The following is a 25,112-nucleotide window of genomic DNA, read 5'->3' as shown; positions in this document are numbered from 1 at the left end:
CAGCTGAGGCCTTGCCAGGGCCAAGTCAATAAGGAGAAATATTTTGTGTCTCACAGTGGATCCATATCCTAATACAGCCCGGGCTGAACGTTTTGCACGTGGTGGCACATTGATGCTCAGCGGTTTTACTGCCCGCTACCTGACTAACACACTTTTCCAGCCTTCCAGTGGGTGTTGGTGCAATTCCTTATTCCTTCCTGGCTTATGGAGAACTGAGAAAGGTGTCTTATCATGAAATACATAAAGAGGGATAAAATATCTAGAAATCTTCATGATGATGTAAGACCTCGTACGCTGGAAGCTGTCTAAACACAGATTGGATGAGGCTTTGGGCAACCTGGTGTAGTGGAGGGTGTCCCTGCCCATGGCAGGGGGGTTGGAACTGGGTGATCTTTGAGGTCCCTTCCAACCCAAACCATTCTATGATAAGAGGACAGTCCCTACCTCAAAGGAACTAAGTACAACAGAAAAGACAACAAAAAGCTACTGAGATGGTTGGGAGCCATCCCCAGCACCACTCATCCCCAGGGGCTCAGCACACATACACCTCATCTGTCCAGAATGTTAATTTTATTATTTGGTAGATAATTATGCCCTTTAGCAATGGTCATTCTTCCTTCCACATATCCTGAAGTGACTTCCTTCTGTAATCGTATTCCTTCTATTCTAATCACATCATAAGAAATGTTAATTTCCTTCTTTTAATTGGGTTGATAAAGTCTTTTGTCTCACAAATCTTTTCCAATATGTTAGCGTTAGATTTTGTTGCCGTGTGTGTCGTTCTCAGTATTGCAGCGGAATACGTTGTGAGCGGTTCCAGTCTCTGAACTTCTCTTTTTTTTTTTTTTAAGGTTTGACTTTTGTGGCTCTTCCGGACACAAATAATCTATTCTTTTGTTAATCCAAAGTGAACTTCAAGAAGAGCACTTATTTTTATGCACATGCAACTGGAAGCTAATCTTCATTATTAGCTGCAGCAAGATGAGGGCATGGCACTGCGGATTGATGTTCTCCATCCGAGCATAGGAGATAGTTTTGATTACCAGTCTGCTGGCCCAGTGATGTCCCAGTGCACCTTTCATCCTTACACGTGCCAGCAGCAGCCAGCTTGTTCTTCAGTACAGAACCGATGCACTTGGTTTAATTCTGCTTATTCTGAAGAGCCACATTTCCCCCAATTTTTTCAGTTTCTCTGACTTCAACAGCGAAGTTATTGAAAACTGTCAGTACCTGCTTTGGAGGAGGAAGAGGATTAAACTAACACCGGGAATGATTCATAAAATTTTTCTACTTCCTCTTTTAAATTTTATTTGGGCATAAACCTGAACCGTTCTTACGTTCATGAGTTGCAGCAAACTTCACCGATGATAGCATGCCATTTCGTAGGTTACAGCCAACAATTCATCAAGCACATTTTTTTTCTGTCCAAATGATCTCTTCAGGGTGATAAGTCTTTCTGTCTGGTTAACCATACGACCAAGTGTCATACCAAAATGGTGAAGCAATGCCAAACTAACGCTCTTACTTTTGCCACGTAACCCTATGCCCGTTGTTATTTTTTTTCTGATTCTTTTCCACTGAATTGCAGCTTGTTCACAGGATGGTGTCTGAGTATACTCCAGGTAGAAATACTTTTTTCTCAAGTTCGGTTCATTTCAATATTTCAGTACTTGTCTGCAACATCTGTTGCAGGATTTCCATCCAGCTTTGCATTTGACTTATCTGCATCCTGAAGATGCTTTCTAGAAGCCTGACTATTTCTCTGCCATCTTAGATGGCCAGCCAAATCTAGAGATATTAGGAACTAAAAAGTGAGTTATCTTTTTTTTTTTAATCAGTCCTTTTTGCGGTGGTATCACAGGAGCATGGAGATCAACCTCATTGAAAGTTTTTTAAAACAAATAGTGTCCTCTCTGGATTAGTGTTGTGGTTTACTTTCTCCTAGATGAATTTGCTTCCAGAGGATGCATGAGCATCTTCTGTCCCAGTTTCAAATCAGTATTTTCCACCTGGGAGTGACTGAGTTATGGCATTTTCTTCCATAGTATTTTCAGAATATGGTTATATTCTCTGGGATCCTGTTTCGGATCCTGTCTTTGAAATCCTGTCGCAGTTCACCACTTCTCCTCGATCTTCTATTACTATGTAAGAGAATACGAGGTGGTCAGGAGTATGGAGTGGTCTTCAGTGATCTCAGGCAAATCAAAAACTGCATTTATGTAAATCCAGCCATTCCTTGTTGGGCCCCAGAGCAATAAAGCTTTACTCTGAGGTAAGGAGTACTACTGTGCTGAAATCTCCCTAATCTTGTCCAGGTATGCTATATGACTTCCTGCTTCTTGATGCCAATATTTTAATAAATATTCTTAAAATTAACTTCATCGGTTCAAAATAATCAGAGTTTTGCTGTTTTCACTTCTCTCTAAATGACACTAGAAAGCTCTGTGAGCGTAGCCAGGGCAGGGTCTTTCCCGTGACTTCAGTTGTGCCAGAAGGTTGTAGTGCTTGGATTGGTTTCTGTTTACTCCACTTCAAAACTTGCCTTTTCCTCAGTTTAATCTGGATTATTCAGGGTGGATCTTACTGTTACTGTGCCAGTCATGTTTCACTTTGCTGTACCATGATCTGGAATAGTTGTATTTTGACTCCCCTCCCCAAGTTGTGGTAAAGGGAATGTCAATATTTCCAGCAATCCCTCCAGTACTGGTCGAAACAGGCACAAAATCCTCATTGCAACTGAAAATAGAATAAAAACATTGTTCTGTTGACTTTCACTTGGACAAGAACTGGGTTTTCTTCACTGAGACATTAGGAAGTGTTTTACCCAGTAATGGAAGGATTGAGTGTATCATCAAGTTAAATCAAAATTAAAATGGGGTTTGAATAATTCAAAATTCAACACTTAAAATCTCTGCATCTCTTCTTTTGATGTTCTTTTGTAGAAAGTTGGGAGGAATACCTACCTTCCTAAAGCAGCCTGATGACAGGGGTAGCACATGAGCTGCGTGAGGATGGTGATGGTTAATTACAACTGCAATTTAACAGATGTGCCGTGGTCCTTCTGCAGTTGCAATGTACAGTAGATTCTACATTGTTTGTTCTTTACTGGTGTTCACTGGAATGGATATAGGGGAAAAACGAGAGTTAGAATTTAAAGAAAAATAATGGTACATCAAGTAATGAGATTGTTCCAAAGCTTAATTAGATGGAGCAGATCGAATACATTACAATGATGTCTTGAGGCAACATAATTAAATTGTAAGCATAATCCTCCCTGTATTGGAACCGATTTTATCTTCATAAGGCAAGGAGCTTTAGATGGCCCTTCCTACTATGTTAAATTACTAATTCTTCTAGGAGGACTTAGGAATCTCATGGTATTATCAGGCTTTAGAACCAGAAAACAAAACAAAGTGTAAGTCTACATATCAAACTGTTGATAGTCTGATTACATGGATAACTTCAGTTTCCATCTTAGTATATGCTACAGCTCAGTAATTGAGTCATAGATCTAAAACACATATATCTGCTGTGTATGGTTGTGGACGCTGAATTAATCTCATTTATAAAATCTCCTCATGAAGCTGTTTCCAAACCTATACACTGACAGAGATACTGGTGAGTAACGTACAGAAGTGCTGTTCCTTTTTTCTATATTCTTTTATGTTTTATGTATTTGTTCGTCTTTAAAATTTTCTTTGATGTTTTCTTTCATAAATTCAATTTTTATTTTCATGTTTGGATGCTTTCCTTCTCCATTACATCGTTGTGGGGGTGATCTGACTTTATAGTACAGATATAGCCCCATGGTGTCAAAATTTTTGCCTTACTTTATTAATTTGGTGTACATAAATAGTCTCTCTTAGCATCCTCATGCCCATGTGTTGCCTGGAGGCTTCATTTCTCTTGGATTACCAAACATTTAGCTAAACAGTAATTTTTTTTTCAGGAGACATCACTAGGTATCTTAAATTCAGTAAAAGATCTTTCGAACTGCCTCTACTGGTTTGTTTGAAATACTTCTGATATTTGTTCGTTTGCCTGTAGAAAGATTAACTTTGTTATTTGCATTCGATGGTGAACTCTCTTTTTAAAGATTGCCATTGAGGGGGGAAAAAAGGTAGTAAGTGTCACGAGTGGTCTTTATTGTTGCTGGTACTTTCAGGAGACATAAATCTCTACCGCAGTCTGCTCAAAAGACAAGCTCATTTGTCTGGGCATTAGCTGGCAGTTTCATAGCATAAATTCAAAATTTTTCTGGAGGAATCTTAATGTTTATTTTGAAAATGGAGATTAGGGTACCAAAGAATAATATGTTTACTTTCCAGCACCATGAATATGTAGTGACCTACTTATGCTACCATTTGGTTTTATTTTTAAAGCTTGTCAAGCCAACTCCTATTGCAATTTAAGCAGCATCCTTTTTAGAAAAGCAATAAACTGTGCTGGGTACTAAATTAGCATTTTAGAAGTAGAACAGTGAACAGTGTTTTGAAGATTGTCCTTCAACCACGTTTTTATGTGTTATTGTGCCAAAAGTAAAATAGTGTTTGCCTTGTGTTTAAAAACGTGTTTTACTGGATCTGCAAGTTGAAATACAGCCAGTTACAGGTCTAGGGTAGATACAACACTAGGATACTGTAACTTTATATATACTTTTTTCTAATAAACTGAATTTTTAATCATCTCTTGATTATCATGAGATATTTTAAAGACAAGTGATTTTATCCGAAGCATTCCTTGTGTTTCTGCATATGTTAATTTACTTGATGAATTTTGAGAACATCTGCATATAATTCTGTGTACTTAACGGTGGTGAGATCACCCTGCTCTTCATGTAACGGCTACGAATTTCGCTTTCCAGACAGACTCAGATTTTTGTCTAATTGAGATGCCAAATGTACAAAGGTACCACAGAAGAGTGTGTAATTATGTAATTTTCTCTTGATCTTTCAGAGTCTTCCTGCGAGCAATTAATCAGTATGCAGATATGCTAAACAAAAAATTTCTCGATCAAGCCAACTTTGAGTTACAGGTAAGAAAAATCCACCAGTGTCTTGGGGACTAATGTTAATGTTGTAATAAATTTCTGCCTTAAACACGTAATTTTGGTGTATGTGATGATCCAGTATCTGAGTGCCCTCCTGGAGAAACAAGCCGGCTTAGGTCACTTCTACAGGATCCTTTTTTTTTTCTCCCATATTTATGTATTTACGTTTAATGTTACTTGAATCATCAAAACACAATCGATTAGGATTTGCAGATGGGAAGTGTTTTGTGAAAATGTAAACACGGCAAGGAGATGTGTTAAGAATATCTCAAGAAACACTGTCTCTGTGGTGCCTGTTATTTTCTCCTTTAAATATTTAGGTGCATAATTTAGATACTTCTAAGTTGTTTTGTAGATGCGCAGAAAAACATTTCAGAGAATTAATGGTATCTATTCTTGTCATTTTGGGGACTTTCAGCTTTGGAACAACTACTTCCACCTGGCTGTTGCTTTTCTCACTCAAGAGTCATTACAACTGGAGAATTTTTCAAGTGCTAAAAGAGCAAAAATACTTAACAAGTAAGTCCTACTCGTCATCTAAATCATGGGCAAGAACTTGAGGTCTGTTAACATAATTTTAGTTTAATTTCTTAGCTAAATCCATTCAAGTTGAGATGCAATCACGGTATAATGAAAGGTTGGTTTTAAAAACATGAATCAAATATTGCATGTGTTTCTACCCTTGAATCGAGATCTAAATTACATGATTCATTACTGATGAAGACAGTATTTTATACTGCAGGATGTTCATAAAGTCAAGACTTCTCAGAAGTATTAACATATTATAAAGCTGAATTTTTAAATCACTTTAGCTTTCTGCTTATTTTAATCTCATTTTACGTGCACTCTTTATTGCTTAATCCCTAACGGCCTTTTAGAGTGAATTTTTGTAACTGCAGCCAGTTTCACTGCGATATCCCTGAAGAATGGGTTTGTGTAACTGCAGTCTTGTATGCTTTCCTGGTTAAAAGGGATTACATTGCCTACCTCTGAACAGGGAGCTTGAACTACCCGATTGCTCTTCACAATCCCACAGCAGATGAAACCTGTCAAAAGAAAAAAGACTGGAAAAAAAGACTGAGGCATGAATATTTTGTTTAATGTATGTATTTCTCCTAATTTCATTGGAGGTCCAGTGTTGTGGACCTTATCACTGATGAACTAAACAAGGAGCACTGAAAAAAGCCAGTGACGTGGTTTCAGACATGGTATATGGATTCTCTTTCTGTGTCGTTGCATTTGTAAGAGCACCTGCACAAGGGGTTTGTTCCCATAGTCGATCAGGTTCCTGCATTAATGCATAAAAGTGGGGAGGTTCAAAGCTGTGATGCCCTCAGCACGTATAGCTCAGGCTCCTATGTACAGTACATAATATATATCTATATAGAGAAAGAATCATAGAATCGTTAGGGTTGGAAGGGACCTCAAAGATCATCTAGTTCCAACCCCCCTGCCATGGGCAGGGACACCCTCCACTACACCAGGTTGCCCAAAGCCTCATCCAACCTGGCCTTGAACACTTCCAGGGATGGGGCAGCCACAACTTCTCTGGGGAACCTGTTCCACTGCCTCACCACTCTCAGAGTGAAAAATTTCTTCCTTATATCTAACCTAAATCTCCCCTCTTTCAGTTTAAATCCATTGCCCCTTGTCCTGTCACTACACGCCCTTGTAAAAAGTCCCTCTCCAGCTTTCCTGTTGCAAAAAAAATGCAAAAGAAGATGCATTTTAGTTTACTTCACCTTCTATATTCAATCTCTTTTGCATATTATTATGATGAGAGAGATTGCAGTGAGAATGGGAAGAGCTGATTGGTGGTGCAGTGAGATGTGATTTTACACAGCTTTTTGCTTCAACTGTGTGGGTCACAGGCTTTATCATAGAATCACAGAACGGTTAGGGTTGGAAGGGACCTCAAAGATCATCCAGTTCCAGCCCCACTGCCATGGGCAGGGACACTACGAGAAAAGCCAGGGCTCTGTGTCCCATCTTTCTTTTTTGGCAGCAAAATTTTACCTTTCAAACTCATCCGCTCCATCGTGAGTTTTGAGGTGCTTCCTTGGGAAGCTGTGCTTTTTGGGAGCGTTGAAACAGAATTTTTAAGCACTGTATGATCAAATATACGTCCATGTGACTCTTGGGGTTTCCTTGATGAAACAGGAATATTTACAAGTTCAGTGGAAAAGCAATGTCAAGCAGAGCTCAGGCTTTTACACTTGCACTATAAATACCATAAATAACATCATAGTTACACATTTGCAAAAGGAAATCGAGATGGTTTTGTAGAGCCAGGTAAATTTTATTTTATTAGATCTAGAATTTTTTTGGACCAAACTGGTTTCGTACAAGATGCGACCAGTGATGTGAATTATCTTTTGTAATGAAGACCATAAAGGATACTTGCAAAAAGGCAGAGCGCTCCGATCAGTTGACAAGCAGAGCGATCAAAGCCGTGGCTGCTGTCGGTCTCCTCTCGTTGTCCAACGTTGGTGTGCACCTACAGGAGTGCACACTGGCCTGAGCTGTAATTGGGCTGGAGGTGGCTGGAAAATGCATTTGTGGACTGCTGCTCCTCTTTGGGAGGACAAGAACCTTAGACAGAAATTTTCTTCAAGTGTTTATTACAGCAAACTGAACAGTATATCTTGCTGAAGAAATGCAAGAAGTCAACAGACATTTCTCACCACTAATATAAGTAAATAGATTAAGTCATTTGAAGTGGTTACTTAATGAAGTTTGCTAAATAGTAAATCTCTGTTTATAAGGATTTTACAAGTTGTTATTTTCAGTTTAATCATGGTTTGGAGACAGAAATCAAGACCATAAATTCTTCAAGATGCAATATGGTCTGGAAGAAGTAACTTTTATTGTGGTGTGAAACCACTGCTGTTCTGTGCCGAAGGGATATAATTAATCGATTAATTCAATATCACACTCACCCATCTTTTTAAGTATATATTTCAATTAATATGTCAAATATTTAATAGTTAAAAATGTAATTATTGTAATTTGTGGGTTTTGCTAAACATTGCATTTAAGCATTAGATAATAACAGATTCTTAATGATGCAGAAGAATCTCTTTAATCTGTATTAATGACAGGGTATCTCGCCATTATCCCACACAAATCCTACAAGTTGCCAGATATTACCATTTTGCTCCTCGTCTTTAATGTACAAATACTCTGTGTAGCAAATACATTCCTGAAGCTCATTATGGTTCTGATCCCACCATTAATGAAGGCAATAGGATGCTTTCCATTCATGAAGCTTTCCTGGTATTAATGCAGAGAGGGAATGGAATATGAAAATAACCCTGATGGGAGATGGGAGGCATCGGTGCCTCCGAGTTTGCAGCAGAGCAGAGGCAGGTTTAGCAGCGATGCTGAAGGGTGGGCTCCCACCTCCACCCTGGCTCAGGAATTGCCTGGAACCACTCGTTTTTCATCCAGCCTGGCCAGGACACAAAAATCCCATCGGAAAACAGAAACCTTCTCTTTCTGATTTTGCGCATCAAGGTACAATATGGCACAAGATGTTCCGTGTTGGATTTTCTAGGACAATGCTATGCTAAGAGGGTATGTAAAAATAAAACAGCCCGAGGCCATGAAGCTCTCCGTTATGCTTCCTCCAGCCATTTCCATTTGAAAAATAGAAACTGTTCACAATTAGTCTCTGTAACCACCCACGTGTCCCGAAGGACGATTAGGTAACGTGAAAATATGGCAAAGAGAGGTTTTGCACAGGTGAATGTTTTGTGGGTGTTTTCCCTTTGGTAAGTAATGCTGCACAAATGGAAAATTGCTTTTTTTTGTGGGAGAGCAGGTAACACAAGGTGAGGAGCAGACACTGCTGTGAAAGGGGCTTTTGTTGGTGTGAGTTGAATTTGGAGAACCTGCTCTGTAATTTCAAATATTTTTGAATGCTGATCAGATTTTGAAATGAGATGTTTCTGCTTCTTGGTATTTGATTGTTTTTTTTATTTTTAAAGTGATGGTTTTGTTTTCTGCTTTAAGGTACGGTGATATGAGAAGGCAGATTGGGTTTGAAATCAGGGACATGTGGTATAATCTGGGTAAGTAGCCCGAGTGCCCATTGCTTAACGCTTTCACTCAGTGTTTGGATAAACCAAGTTAAAGATGAAACAAACTTGCTTTCTCTCGAAATGATGGTAGGCTTCCAAAGGATGTTTAAAAAACAGGTGGTTTAAGAAACAAAGCCTCCTCTGCGTGCTTATTTCACCATCTGGGAAGATGCGTAACTAGAGTCAGTGTTTATGTATCTTCTGGTTTTTTATTATAAAGAAAAAGAAACAGTTATGGTGATACCTGTTGAATATTTTTTCCCCTTCTGAAAAATATATAGATACACAGATATATGTATACATGTAGATGTATACATGTACGTGGATGCAGTAACTGGGACTGTAGCAGAACGAACACATCCAAGGGTTACCAGTAACTTAGCCTGGAAATTCTGCTCAAATTCTGATTTTGGGTCTTGTTTGGCTGCATCAGAGAGACTCAGGAAGATCAGTAAAGAATGGGAACTGGGACATCCCTGGAGTTTGCAGGTAAATTAGGCATATCTGACGATCTCAGGTCTGTGCTACTCTGTGGGTACGATTTAGCTATATGAGGATTGAATTTCATGAGAAACTGAGTATTTACTGTGACCTGAGTGTACTCATCTGCCAGATTTCATTTTCCTGAGCTTAACAGCAGAGACACTTCAGCTCTTCCGAGTTTTATCAAAAGTTGCTTAAATTATCAGAAGTAAATGCGTTTGCCACTTCACTCATATCTCTAGCTGAACTGTTGTTGCTGAAACCTGAAAAAAAAATCAGCATATATAAGAGAAGGGAATGCAAGAGTTCAGAAGGATTTGATATCACAGTGTTTGCGTCCGCTCTGCTGGAATGATGAGAAAAGGCTTCTGAGAGCAGCTGAGTTCACTTTTTATTAGCAGCGTCGTTGGTGAATTAAGTGTCTGGAGAACAGATGAAAGCACCATGCACACCTGATGTGTGACTTGACAGGCAGCTAATAAAATCAGTGCCGTGCCTGGTGCTGGGGCATCCAGCTCAGGACACTGGCAGCCTCTTGGTCAGTAGTTAGCCAAATCCTTCCCTGTTCCAGGCTTACAGTCGTGTGTTCATCTGTCATCTTTACTAATTCCTGTAGCATCTTTGGATTCTTAAGCCTTTTCTGCTTTTCCTGGAATCTTCTGGCCTGATAGTAGAAAAGTTTGCATACGTAGATGTGCATCTGGCCGTTCTTACACGAGGTTATTTTATTCAGTTTGGGGACTGTGGAGTGCATTATGCTTTTTATTACTGCTGCTGGCACTGGCTGCTCTTGGACAAGTTATTTAGTTGCTCTAAGGCTGGGTTTTTCACTGTTAGCAGGGAGATGATAATAATTCCCCCTGGAGTTTTGTGAATCGATTGGCATGAGGGGTGGTGCTGTCTTCAATATTTCTTTCGGTGCTGTCATGAAAGCCTTTTATTTTTAATAGAGTTTCTATAAACCGTGTCGACGACTCCGTGACCCCCTCTAGCTCTAATGTCTGTGATTCTGTCAGTGGCTGGGATCGTTAATGCCGAAATCTCACATGTCGAGAGAGTCAGTAAATTGCTGCTCTTCCCAACAAAAGCTGCAAGAGAAAGGTAAATCGGAGGCAGGACCCCAATCCAAGGCGGCCTTTGCACTTCTCATCATGAGCAGCTTGCTTTTTCTCATCTTCTTTGTAATACAGAGAGTCCATGCTGGTCATGTTTAACTTCTGGCTCTTCACCGCTCTCATGTGTGTCACAGCATCAATTAAGAAAGAATTCTGACTTAACCACTGCAGGGGAATCGATGGAGGGGTGCTCGACACTTATCTGAGAAGTTGCACTGTGTTAGTCAAATTATTAACGTGTGTGGTCAGAATCAGAACTGAAAAGCTGGAATTCCTGCATATGTTTGTGCATGTAATTTTTATGCCATTGTGCATAAGATACAATGAAGCCAGACTTGGCTTCAAACAGATATGATAAGCCAAATAACCCTGACTTTTCATTTATGTATTAAAGGGTATGGAGAAGCCTCAAAAATTAATATTTTATCTCCTCAGGTTTTGTTCATAAATACCATGATTAACATATAATTCCTGCTGAGTTAAAACTCCCCAGTCGGAAATGAGACAGTCCTGTAGCTGTAATGCACATTTAAGAGTATATTATTTTTTGAAATTAAATAGTAAAATACAATTTCTAAAAGTTTTTTCTTGTCTCTGTGTTTCTGATGCAGTGGTGGCTGCAATATTCATTCCTACCTTTATAAGCAGAAAAACAAAAGAGCATATATAGTGGAAAGCTTTCAGCCTGGAGAAGAGGAGGCTCCGGGGTGATCTTATAGCAGCTTTCCAGTACCTAAAGGGGGCCTACAGGAAAGCTGGAGAGGGACTTTTTACAAGGGTGTGTAGTGATAGGACAAGGGGCGATGGCTTTAAACTGAAAGAGGGCAGATTTAGGTTAGATATAAGAAAGAAATTCTTTACATTGAGGGTGGTGAGGTACTGGACCAGGTTGCCCAGAGAAGTTGTAGATGCCCCATCCCTGGCAGTGTTCAAGGCCAGGTTGGATGAGGCTTTAGGCAACCTGGTGTAGTGGAGGATTTCCCTGCCCATGGCAGGGGGGTTGGAACTAGATGATCTTTGAGGTCCCTTCCAACCCTAACCATTCTATGATTCTATACTTTAAATACCAGTAATTTAGGAATAAGATTTTTGTTCTAAACAGGGAACCGTATATGAGAGATCCAGCCTTTAGATGTGAGTGCTCTGCTGCAGCAGTGATGAGGACGGCTCTGGGGAGCCTGGTCCCAGCGAAGATCTCCCGCTGCTTTGCCTTTCTGAAAGCGCTGCAAGGCTTTTATTTTCTTGCATGCACCAAAACCAGAGCACGTTAGTCTTTGTAGGCTTTTTTCCTGCCATATCACAACCTGAACTTTAAAGTAATGTAGTATTTTGGGTCACTGTTTTGTTGGATCTGGGGCTCCTTAGACCTTGGTGAGACAGTAAGTATCAGCATAAATCTGTCTTGAAAACGTAAGAACTCAAACAACACGCGCTTAAAAGTGTCGTGATGCACTTTACCATATACAAAACAGCTTGACACTAGGTCATGGTACCAGTTTTCAGTTGTTAATGGTTTCAGCGGTTACATGTTAAAGAAATTGTATTGACATCAAAAATAATATCCTCGTGATAAAGTTGGTCAAGGACAGGCAGCTTGGAAAACCACTTTTATTGTCGACATCTGAACCAGCTGGCGGGAGATGGAAAAGTGAAATCATAGAATCACAGAATCATGGAATGGTTTGTGTTGGAAGGGACCTCCAAGATCGCCCAGTTCCAACCCCCCTGCCATGGGCAGGGACACCTTCCCCTACAGCAGGTTGCCCAAAGCCTCATCCAGCCTGGCCTTGAACACTTCCAGGGATGGGGCAGCCACAGCTTCTCTGGGCAACCTGGTCCAGTGCCTCACCACCCTCAGAGTGAAAAATTTCTTCCTTATATGTCATCCAAATCTCCTCTCTTTCAGTTTAAAGCCATTTCCCTGTGTCCTGTCACTACATGCCCTTGTCCAAAGTCCCTCTCCAGCTTTCCTGTAGCCCCTTTAGGTACTGGAAGGCTGCTGGAAGGTCTCCCGGGAGCCTTCTCTTCTCCAGGCTCAACAGCCCCAACTCTCTCAGCCTGTCTCCATAGCAGAGGTGCTCCAGCCCTCGGATCATCTTCATGGCCTCCTCTGGACCCTCTCCAGCAGCTCCATGTCCTTCTTGTGTTGGGGACTCCAGAGCTGAATCCATGACGATGACGTGAGGTGGTTGTTGCTGCTGATGGCCCCCAGCAAGCTGCCCTCCGGCCCAGCCCTTCCCTCTGAGTGCTTGACGTCAGCAAAGGTGTCTTGACAGAGACGTTAATGTCGTTGGAGGGAAAGCCAGGGTTAAAAATAGACCTGAACTTTGAGCGTTACGTAAATAGAAGTCATTACAGATAACGCTCTCTGAATTAGTCATGCGTGTTCAGGGCTGACCCAAGCGAGAGGTGAGGTTGCTGCAAATTATTCAGCGGGTTTTGTGGCCCGAATTTAAATCAGAAGAACCTGGGAAGTGAAAATCACATGTTCTCCAATAAAGAAAGCACCTTGGGTTTTGGTTGCGTAACGAGGTCTGTTGCTGTTGTGTGAGCATCTCCTGGCGAGGCAGAAGCCACTGCAAGGGGAAGTTTTTTACATTTTCAAAAGAATACTTTTTTTTTTTTTTTTTTTTGCATGCGGCTCTTAAAGCAGCTGCACAATTTAGTTTTCAGAAGAGGATCCTCAATTTTCTTCCAGGCTTGTCACATTTTGAGTCTCTGCGTGGGAGTTCCCGTGCTCCCAGGGAAATAAAAAAGGCAAATGCATTGTTGGGTTGTTTATCAGAACGTGCTGCTTGTGACAGGCAGCTGGGGGGGATGCTCCAGAGCGCCAGAGGAAGATGGTTTTCTTTCATGTTTTGTTCTCCCCTTTCTTTTGGGGCACAACCACGCTGGATTGCGTCGTCGTAGCAAGCATGTGTGTGTCATAGCGTCGTAGGGACTTCTTCGTAGTACAATGTACAAGTGATTTTAATACTCTGCTAATAACTCTCACCCTTCCATTCCCTCCAAGCCCTTCTGAGTTTCGTATTCCAAGGAGCGCTCTGTCCTCTTTGACTCAAAAATTCTGTTGGTGATAACCTGCGAGGCAGAGCTGCTGATAAATACAAGAAAAAAACAGTTGGTGAACGGCAAGAAGGCAGCATGTGTGTGGTCCTTCGTGGGCGGTGGAGGTGGTGCTGAGCACCTGGGGGTGAGGTCGGTGGTTCTCCGAGCCTTTGGCATCAGATCAGCTCTTCAGCGACTCCTTTGAGCAAGAAGGAGAAGAGGGAAGGAGAGCAAGAATTTAAAAAAAATCTTCTTTTGTGAATTTGCCATTTTTTCACATCTAAAGGTCAGAAGATGTTAGTTACTTGTTTTGAGGGAATCCCTGGGCTTGAAGCAATGGAAAAACCCACCGTGGCACATGGAGAACTTCGTGACATTGAGTTTGTGCCTGACGAATAACTTTTGTCACTATCATTTGTTTTCTGAAATATTGACTCTGACACTTTTCAGGCGTAATACGAGAAAACTGTCACCTGAGAGGCCGAATGTAATAATACTTGTAAGAGAGAGAGAGGAAAGCTTGATGCCTCTCAACTTGATATTCCTCACCAACAACCAGCATTGCAGCGTCACGCAAAATAGCAATTTCAGTTGAGTATTAATTTGCCCTAATAGGATTGCTAATGCTAATAGGATTCTGAAGTTTGCCAAATCAAGTAACTTAAATTGTGTCTGCTACAAAAAAAAAAAAAAAGTAGCACGTTTTGTTAGTAAAAGATTTCTTCTTGATGACGTTTGTTGAGATTTGTGTTAGTTCTGCTCAAAAGTGAAGCTGCTAATTAAAGACTTCCACGGTTACTGCCGTGCTGGTGTAGCACAGTGGAACATAAATGAATTAAAATCTGTTTCTCTCATGTACCACTGGTAACTGCAATGGGAAACAAGAGTCTTAAAAAGCTGTGGGCTCCTTCAGTCACTCAGCGCTGAAGAGGTTTGTCTGAACCACAGCAGCAGATGCTCGAGCAGCGTATGGGCCTCGTTGTATACGTCCATTAACACTCCCTTTGTAAGAAACGTCACCAGTTGCGTAGTGAGGTTCAAAGGAATCCCAGCCTGTTGCAGAGAGGGGAATGTATTTGTATTTTCTAAACTTCTGCCATCAAGTCCTCTGCCTGGAGCTCTCCGATGCTCTCCTACACTGTTCTACACCAGCATCTTGCCACGGAGCTGCTGAAGAGATGATTTGCAGAACGTATGAGCTGCATTCTCTACACTTTACCCACTAATGCAAACAGTAACTAGTTGTTTTTAACTCATCCAGTATTTATTAGGCGCCGTGTTCCTCTTAAGGTTTAATTTCCATTCTGTGTGTAGAGAGTGTAGCAGGGAGGGTTTGGGGAGGAGCAGTTTTCTCTTGGGAAGATAAATGTGAAATCAAGTTTGCCAGTCAGATCAGCTCTCGAAGAAAGCAGACATCCTGTCGGCTTGGTAAGATGTAGTTTCACGTCTGGAGGCTGTGTAAGCGTGTACTCGTGGTGACACTTTGATAGACTGACACGGAGAACATTTTGTACGCTGCAGAAGATACAGGAGTCTAAATAAATTAATGCAAGCAATGTGCCTTTTAGCCTCCTTCTCTCCCAACCGTAAGTTCTATTTAAAAAAAACCCTTGAAACTTAGTGTGACTGTGCAAACACAGGTTCTTTGTGGAAAATGCGTTTGCTGGTTCAACAGCTCTTGTTAATCTGAATTTATATGTGCCCCTCTTGTAGCATAAATAATAATACCTGTTTCAGTAGAGTCAGATCTTGAAAAATACTTTCTTATGCTATCTGAGAGTTTATTGGTGCAACTTTTGTAACAATTATCTTCCACCAAAGTCAGCGGCTGTTCGTTAACGCTGAAATGCATCTTTTCTCTTAAAGGTCAGCATAAAATCAAGTTCATCCCAGAAATGGTGGGACCTATCTTAGAAATGACGCTCATCCCCGAAACCGAACTTCGGAAAGCTACAATCCCGATCTTCTTTGATATGATGCAGTGTGAATTTCATTCTACTAGAAGCTTCCAGATGGTAAGCAGTAAACTACAGATACTTAAAGTTTGTAGGAAAGATTTAGTTGTTCTTTGACAAAACATAAGAGTTTTTGTTATTTCTTATTTTTCTAAAGAATAACGTAATTATAGATTGGCTTATTTTCTATAACCCTGGAGTGGCTACAGAGTTTTCATCTGTCGGTTTTAAATTCTTACTGAAGGAAGAATTTGCATGAAGGAAATGAAATCTTTCGTTATGATACAAAAGGAGAGCAAAGACAGATGTCTTAAATTTTCACTGTGACTCAGGGAAGGAGTCTGCTGCTGAGTTAAATTGGACATAAAGGAAACCTGATAATATGGCAAAAGAAACTATAACCTGTAAGGATTTATCATCTCTAGTATCTTACAATTTTGATACTCTTTACCATTTTATGGAATTTAAAGAGGAAAAAAGCTATCCAGTCAGTGTTTCTTCATGCTATACAGGCACTGCAAAATCTAGAATACTAATGTAGCATTTATATTCTCTTTTCTTTTAACATATTGAGGGAAGTCCTTGAATAAGCACAGACAATCTTATCCTGAGAACATCAATTTCTGAGAGACGAGTCAAAGAAAGTTTCCTGACACCATTCATTTGACCTTCTTTCCCTTGAAATTTTGCCTTTGATTGAGTATAAGCCTAGTTAGGGCAGACGGTGTTACGGCGTAAGCCAGTGTAGCTCCTTTACACTGAAATTTGTCAGTTCAGGATATGACCTTGTGAATTTTGCAATAAAGCCTGACGTGCGTCGTTTCCTTTTTTCCCTTTATATTGGCAGTTTTCTTTCTTGGATGAAAAATCTTATCCTTTTCCATACTTTTTTGTGAACTGTTATTCATAACGAGCTCTTAATAAATCTGTAGCCAGAGTAAAGGAATATCCACGTGGAGAGACGTAATCAAGGGAAATGGCATCAGCTTTATTACTTTGATTTGTTTTGTGCTGGATGGCGTGTGGAAAGGTTGTGAACTGTATTTTGGCTCCATCCAATTACTGCATAATCGTTCTTCCTTGTGTTTGACTCCGATGGTACTGTGAAGATTGAAATGCTCGCTGGGATGCCGTTTAAACAGTTTCCTGTCAGATGCTCTCTTTTGTTGCTTGTCATTTTTTATTTGTACAATTATATGGATCATGAAAAATCCGAGGGTAACTTTATAGCTAAATTTATGGCCCTGTATTTTCTTGACAGAAGGAAACCAGCTTTGTGTGGAATAGTTGGGTGATTTTAATAAATGAATGTCTTAAATATTTCAGACAAATTCTTTTTGCCTTTTGAGAAGAAAAATGCCTCATGCTCAAGTCAGAGGTGTCTTGGACTGTAGGTACTCGACATATATTTCTTATGTCAGTATAACTTCTTTCTTTATGGACACAGCATTGATATGACAGGTGCAGAGGTAGTAAACCTTTTTTCAGTGCATTTGGAGTGAACAGTTACGTCTAACGGGGAATAATCAATCTGTCCATTTACGCTTTTGCAGACAATGTAGTTATATAGTTTGTTGAGTGTCTCAGATTGCTCTTTGGGGAATGAAGATCACAGCTTGTAAAAAGCGGAGAATTATAGAAAATTCTAGGTTGGATGGGACCTCTGGAAGTCATCTGGACCAAACTGGGCCTTAGGTTGGGTTATCCAGGGCCATCTGAAGCTCAGTATTGAATATTTCCTGTGTGGGAGGTTTCACCACTTCTCTAGGTGACCTATTCCAAAGTTTAAGACTTTTCTTCTTATATCCAGATGGAATTTCCCTGAATCAACTTGTGTCTGCATCTTCTTGCGTTGTCTCTGTGCACCCTTGTAAACAGAGTAACTCCATCTCCTATGACCACTTTTTAGGTGTTGGGAGGCTTCAGTCAGCGTTTCTCTAGGCTGAACAAACACAGTTGCTTCAACTATTCTTCGGGCCAGGTTCTCCAACACTCTGCTCATGTTGGTGGCCCTCCATTAGACCATCTCCAATTTGTTAAGGTCTCTCTCGAGCTGGAGGAGCCAAAGCTGGACGCAGTATTCCAGCCATGGCCCAACAAGCGGAGCGATCCTGTTGATCCTCTAGCTGTACTCTTCTTGATGCAATCAAGGATGTATTTTGCCTCCCTTGAAGGGTCACACTGCTTCTTCACGTTCAGCTTGCAGTCCACCAGGTCCTTTCCAGCAGAGCATCTTGTACTGCTGCTTGCAACTATGCCATCCCAGATACAGGACTTTTAGTTTCTCTTCCTTAAATATTAATGCTATTTCTTGTTGGCTGGCTTTTCAGACTGTCAGAGTCATTAAACCACCACCCTCTGAGATCAGCAGTTTAGCCACTTTTTCCACCTGTCTTGTAGTCTGTCTGTCCAGTCCATGTTTTACCAACATGTCAAGAAGTATACTGTGGGAGACTCTATCAAACCCGTTGCTAAGATTGAGACAATCACAACTCTTCATTCCCTGAGCAGTTTCATCACAAAAAGGCAGCCAGGTTGGTCAGATGTGATTTACCCTTGGTAAATCCATATTGGCTTTTCCCATTCACCTTCTTACCCTTCCTGTACCTGGAAATAGCTTCCACGAGGGCTTGCTCCGTGGTTTCCTTAGGAACTGAAGAGGGCCTGCCTGGCCTGTAGCTTCTCAGCTCATCTTTTTTGTCTCTTTTGTGTTTCAGTGGTAGAAATAAATATAAAATAATTTGTTTTCATATTAGCAGTACCTAGGCAAGCTTTCGTACTTGATGTGTCGGTGTAATGTACTGCATTATGTCGTCTGTATCCAACTACCAATTATCATTGTCCAGCACTGCTTTCAGAGAGAACTTCAAAATTGAATGGTTGGCTGCTGTTAGACTAATCTGCCAGAAATCCAATTATCTAACCTTATTAGTCACATCAACAAGGGTTTAGATTGGCTCCACTTCTTCAGCAGATGTATAAACCTCATGATTTGTGGGGGAGGAATTTAAATTTTTCGCAGAACTTCAGTGCTGTGATGGCCCGTGTTATAAACAGACAGCTTTCCCCGTGACAGTTTTGACTTCAGTATGAATTGGTTTGCCTGGTTAAACCAGTAACAGACAGAATGGAGTTTTCTGTTCTTCCAGTATATATAACCCTGAGGAAAAAAAAAAAAAAAAAAACAAAACAGAAGATAAATTCCTCTCGGTTTTAGAGAGCTAAATGAAAGGCCGACTGAATTAAAAGCTGGAGTAGCCCGTTTTTGTCCGCTCCCTCTTAAAGTGCTTTGAAGCCTATATAAGGCTGGACCTCAAAGCATGAATCTGATACTAAAGTCAGTGTGGGACTGAAGCTTCCCTATGGAAGAAAATGCCTCCTTCTCCTCTCGGCTTTTTTCCCTTTGCCCATTTTACTAGCGAACCCTCCAGATCAAAGGGAATATGTCAGAGCCGCAGGAGCGATGAAAGAGAATTGATTTGATTGTTCAAGGCCTGGTCAGGTGAATGTGATGGATCCCGTGGTGACGGCAGGAGAGCAAGTTCATCATGAAACAATCACTCAGCTGAAATGTGGAATTCAGAGTATAAAAGGCCCCGACCTCCTGATTTTCCTGTGTGTCCCTTCCAGTTGTCTCTTGCTCTGGCTTCATTTTCTATGAGCGCTCCTGTTTTTTTGCCCACCCGAAAGTTTAATGTACCTTTTCTGGATCCGTGTCATTGCTCATGTAATGGTCTCCTGGTTTTGAGTTGAACCCATGCACAGAGAGGCACCAGTGCAGGAGCTGGTACAGAACAGAGCGTGGAGAGGGTGGGAGGAGATGTTGGGCAGGTTGTCCCTATCTCGTGGCACTGCATCATAATACGAAATTACTGGAAGTAACTTACTTTAAGAGTCAAAAAAAACTATTAAGAAAATAAGGTAAGGAGTTGAGTCAGAAGCACTACCCCAGCCTGTCTTGCCCAACGTAGCTACATTTCTCATCAAGTAGGAAGGAAGGAAGGACCTTTATCCTTCAAAGTACAACTTGAGAGGTGTAACTCCAAACTCCGCAGTAGTGAGCAAGAAGAAATTGGAAGTCCCAAGTGTCTAGTTTTCAGGCTGAAGGGCATGGCTAAGGAGAACCATCAGTGTCTGGTGGTGTTAGCATCAGCATACAAGCTCCAGCATGTGTTCTTACCCCGTTAGAGTAAGGAGTTGTGTAACAGTAATGATCTGAGGAAAGAGCCCCGACGATGCAACAACATATCTGTCCTGTTTTCTGCAAATAGGAATGACTTAGCATAATGGAACCGTAGCTGAAACAATACAAAAATGGTACAGAAATGCATAAGCAATGAATGCATAATGCAGAGTCATATAGAAATGAGTAATAAATGAATGCATAATGTGAAATCATATAGAAATGCATAATAAATGAACGCATAATGCGTATGATTACTAAAACAAAACTGTGGGTGCAGCTAAAGTGCTTCTAGCTAGCGTTCTGTTGTGAAGAGAATGAAATGAACAAAGACCAGAAGAGAAAAAGAGGAAACCCTTTTAATTCATTTCTAACATTTAACAATATATCTCAGTATCATCAAGACGCTCTACTAGCATTTTTATTTCCAGTGTAATTTCTTGTTGGTTATCAATGAATTTCAAATTGATATAATTCTCCTTAATAAGAAGTGCCTAGTTTATCTGAATCTCTCTTGACTTTTAGAATCTAGAATTCCTTATTAAACCTTTTTACCACTTTTGAGCCCTGTGTTAACCTCCCTTTCCCTGTGCTATAGATTTGCAGACAGAACACAAGTTAATGACTTGTCCACGTTTCTGTGATGCTGCAGATTCGCCTCTGTAATCCCACTTGAACGTGCAAACTCAAATAAGTCATCCCCCACAAAGGATTCATTTCAATAAGTAACATTTTTCGTTATCTACGACTGAAATGTAAATGTGTCATTTTTTTTCTTCTTTTCTGACCTTTTGGAGAGTATCGGTGTTTCTCCCTCACCCCACCTGAAGTGCAAGGGAGAAGGATAATGCAGTAAGCCTCGAGACCTCCCAAATCACCTACTATGAAGTGACTGCCAGATCTGTTTGCCAACCGGAATACTGTGGGAAAACAGGAAAGGGAACAGCCAAAACTGTTGGGAATTATCACTAACTTTCATAGCAGCCTTTGGATAAGTTTTACAGTACTTATGTGCTGTTTCCGCATTAAAACTAATTTCTAGTGGTGGTATCTGTCACTTGAATTTTATATGACAAATTCATTATTATCCCGTATCAAAACAAGTTTATAGCAGCTTGGAGAATTGAAAGTCTTCCTCATCTACAGCTAGATTAAATTGTCAGTCAGTGCTACGAATATAGCCTGACCACACTTTAGATAAACCTAAAACCAAAAGTGATTAGTTGAGCTGACGCTTGACGACACTTGGATAGCTTACATTGATTTATTTTCTCCAGATGGGAGATTGTAACAGACAGATGAAGTAGTGGATAACTCTTTGCTCAAGTTCAAACACACGTCCTAAAGAGAAGCTGAGATCTTGATCAACTGCAAAGAAAAGTTGATGATAATTTCCTGTAATCTTCCCAACGTCACCCCTCAAGCTTTCCCTGTCAACAGAAAGACACGTATCTCAACTCATTGAGGGGGCTGAATGTACCCCCCAAACCTCCAGAAGGAGCCTCAGCAACTGTCACTGGCTGCAATGTAAACATGAAAAATTTGGCACTTCTTTTCTTGAGAGTAAATTCCATCACAGTAACCCTTATTTTGTACTATTTTGTGTGTTTAAAAAAAGAAAAGAAAAGGGAAAATTGAGACTTTATCAACAGACATGGTGTCCCAGAGCCATTAGCTTGTGCGACTCCAGGGCCTCATTAATGCTCCCATCATGGAAGGTGATAGCTCTATAAACCTCAACTTGTGATGATGAAACATTCTTCTGTGGAAAGACCACAGAAGGAATTTTAACTATGTTAAATAGTGTTTAGTCATTTGCTTTACATGATCGGCATCATATCGATTCCTTGAGAAGTATCAAGAATGATTGAAGAGCAAAGATGTTGCTAATAGTCCTTAAACCCCCAGAAATTCTACAAGTCTAGCTCTGTTCAACCCAAGAGGACCATTAGGGAGATGGCCCTACAAAGCCTAGATTTACAGAAAAGTAAGTAAAATTGATATCAGGAAGATACTAGAGATCCTGTGTGACAAATGTAATTACTTTTCTTCGTATGAGTAATCTCTTGCTAAAAAATATATCACCTCAAGGGCTCACGCTGGCAGCAAGTGTCATTTTTCACATTGGTATAGAAAGTCAATTTCTTTCTGGTCTCATTAGAGAACATGAATTTTGTGACTCTCTGTTTCATCGTCGTGTTGTCTCAGTGTTTTACTTGACACGTACTTGTGCTATGGGAACATGTTTCAGCTTGTGTTTGCTTCCTAGAGGGGGTGGATTGCATTATTCTTCCTTATCTCATTTTCCTGTCATTTTTTTGAATAATGGATTCATTGTGTTAAAAACCTTATTTCACTTCACTTTTCATTCATTTCTTCACAAGGGAAGTAGCGAGCGAGTGGAACGGGTTACCCAGAGAGGCTGTGTAATCATCCATCCATGGAGATGTTCAGTACTTGGCTGAGCAAGCCATAGTTGGCCTGGTCCAGTGTTGGCAATAATCCTGCATCACCTGGGAGGAAAAAATCACCTGACCAGAAGTTTTTGACCAGATTTTGATTTTTTGCCTTTCAGCATAGATACCAGCTACGCCTTTAGCACATGACCTCTACTGCAAAGCTCTCGGAGGGTGTCCTTGTAACCTTCTCATGGTTGTTCCTGGGGAAAGAAAAGTCTGATTTTGCTTACAGGCTTCCAGCAGAAGCCGAGGTGCTGGAGTGGGGCCATAGGCTGCTGCTGAGCCCGGAGGTTGTGGAAGTGCATCCTGGATCTGGAAGTGTGTCAAGCTACAGACAGCCCATTCTTTTTTTTTTTGGTCATACTTTATATGCCCTTAATATTAACTGCTGATGCAAAGTACATCTCTTGACATTTACAAAATGTTAGTACGGTTTGTTCTTGCACAGGTGGCCCTTCGCTTCTCCTTGGAATGGTTAGGGACTGCTCTGGCAAGTGGCAGTGGAATAACTCGGAGACAACTGTTCTGCCAGTAAACTCTCCCTCTGATGAATGGGGTCCCGTTCCCCTGCCACGGGCTCCCTTCTCACCCGGGCTCTTCTGCTGAGGTCTTGACGATGGGTTATGTCACTAATGGTGTGGATGCCTGTGCTTATTTAATGAAGAATTAGGAATTAGATACTAGACAGATCTGTTAAACAGCAGCAGAGTGAGCCTTCCTCTGCTAATGGGTTGCATTTGTTCCTCGCCAGGGCCCTGGGGAACGTAGCAGCAATAGGTAAAACCCGCTGTAATCATTAAAAATCCAGTTTGCATGTAAAGTATATTCTAATTCCCACTTAAATTTGCATTCTTTTATTAGTACTCAAACAAAAATATTACTCTTAAGTTGTTGGAAATGACTTCCGTGCCCTCTGCAGGGACTTATTAACAGGTTTGTCAATTGAGTTGTGGCCCGCTGTGAGTCAGTGTCTGTGTGTTAAAAAGGGATGTTAGTGATGCTGGGTGTGCGTCCGGCTGTGTTACGCAGCCTTTGGTGTTACATATCCCCTCTCATAGAGCTCTCGATATTTTTGTAGTTTACTTTTGTTGGTCTTACCATTACTGCAGGGGACATTCTGTCCCTGGCTTCTTTTTCCCCACCCTCCTTCTTGTCGTTAATCTCTTTATTTAGTTTTTCGTAATGCAAATATTTACACTTCATTTAACAACATGACCGATGATTTCTTCAGCAGAAAAAGTCCTTGTAGGGCAGCAGATCGTCATGGATAGTCTAATACCAAACTCTTAAAGTCAATCAAGCTTTAAAATAGTGGCTAAACATCTCACCGAGATACCCGGCCAATCTGTGAACCATTGAGGCTACTGTAATAAAGTGAAATCTTTGCCATCCGATTATTTACGCTTGCTTTGTTTAATTGTAGTTCGAAAATGAGATCATCACGAAGCTGGATCATGAAGTGGAAGGAGGCAGAGGAGATGAACAGTACAAAGTGTTATTTGACAAAATGTAAGTGTTGATCAGCAGCGAGATTTATGTCACGGTAAAGTCGGGAGAGAGAGCAATTAGACTACAATGAACTTTGTAGCCCAGAAATAATTAAAATCTGTTAATGATGCGCAATATTTAAAATTGCACCTGAGTCAAGGTTTTTTTTTTTTCTGCGTGTGATTAACAAGGCGAATGTAATTGTTTTTTCAGTCTCTTGGAGCACTGCAGAAAGCACAAATACCTTGCGAAGAGCGGCGAAACTTTCGTGAAACTCGTTGTCCGCTTGATGGAGAGGCTGTTGGACTACAGGACCATAATGCACGATGAGAACAAGGAGAACCGCATGAGCTGCACTGTCAACGTGCTGGTAAGTGGGGAGTCACCAGCCTGAAGGGGTGACTGCATTCTGAATTTTGCACCTTGAACAGCTGATTTTGTTTAGAACAGAGTATGTGTTGAGATTCTCATGGAAGTTTGAAATACTGTATTTTTTTTTTTTCCTTCTTTAATGCAGGTGAATCTACAAAAACATGGGTTATTACTTCTTTAGTTGATTCTAAGGAAAGATTTAAGAAGGAAAAAAGGGCCTGATCTTTGAGGGCTGTTCATTGACATTTACAACTGATGTTTGAACATCAGAAAAACACTTTGACATACAGAAAAACACTGACAAACAGAACATTGGAGTAATACGCAGTTTACTACCAAATTTTTCATGCATTTCCAGTCCCATTTGTATTCTTCTTACCACTCAGCTTCTGTATTCAAAATTTTTGAAGAAATTTGAGTGTTACTATTTCATTCACTGCAGAAAAAGCTCAGGGTTGTTTTTTTTTCCTCATTGATGTGAAATTTCCTTCTTTTAGTTCCCAAAATTCTGGAGTATCTACTGGATAATGCAAACCTTTTCCCATTTAGACTAGACTTGGAAGCAGTAGGAGTTGTCCCCATAGCACGCACATCATGCTCTTTGGTGGAAGCATTAGACTATGAGATTTTACTAGCACATATGGAAAAATTATGTCAAAATAAATTTGAGAGACCCCTAAGCATAGTACTAGCTAGATTTGATTTTTCCAAATGACTCAGTATTAAACTGTTAGCCAGTAATGATTCAGAGCTTTCATCTCTATATCATCATCAAAGCTTTTATTTCGTTTAAATATGTGGGGCACAGCCAGTGTTTATGGCTTTTGTGATATGGCTGATGGATTTTGTTCAGGCTGGCTTGGAAAGATCTGAGTAA

At 40.6% G+C, this 25,112-nt stretch overlaps 1 protein-coding gene across 1 annotated transcript in view; it reads left to right on the top strand.

The window, feature by feature from the left end:
• The window catches only part of DOCK1 (dedicator of cytokinesis 1), a 316,175-nt gene that overhangs the window by 228,270 nt on the left and 62,793 nt on the right, over nucleotides 1-25,112 (top strand). Inside the window, exons 30-35 of the mRNA XM_086616514.1 lie at nucleotides 4,957-5,035; nucleotides 5,469-5,569; nucleotides 9,065-9,123; nucleotides 15,645-15,793; nucleotides 23,799-23,884; nucleotides 24,077-24,233. Of these exons, the coding sequence (XP_086472640.1) occupies nucleotides 4,957-5,035; nucleotides 5,469-5,569; nucleotides 9,065-9,123; nucleotides 15,645-15,793; nucleotides 23,799-23,884; nucleotides 24,077-24,233 (631 nt within the window). The remainder of the gene's footprint in view (nucleotides 1-4,956; nucleotides 5,036-5,468; nucleotides 5,570-9,064; nucleotides 9,124-15,644; nucleotides 15,794-23,798; nucleotides 23,885-24,076; nucleotides 24,234-25,112) is intronic.

The sequence above is a fragment of the Tauraco erythrolophus genome, chromosome 9, assembly GCF_009769465.1.
Source record: "Tauraco erythrolophus isolate bTauEry1 chromosome 9, bTauEry1.pri, whole genome shotgun sequence".
NCBI classification, from domain to species: Eukaryota; Metazoa; Chordata; class Aves; order Musophagiformes; family Musophagidae; genus Tauraco; species Tauraco erythrolophus.
This window is presented reverse-complemented; position numbering and strand designations above follow the sequence as displayed.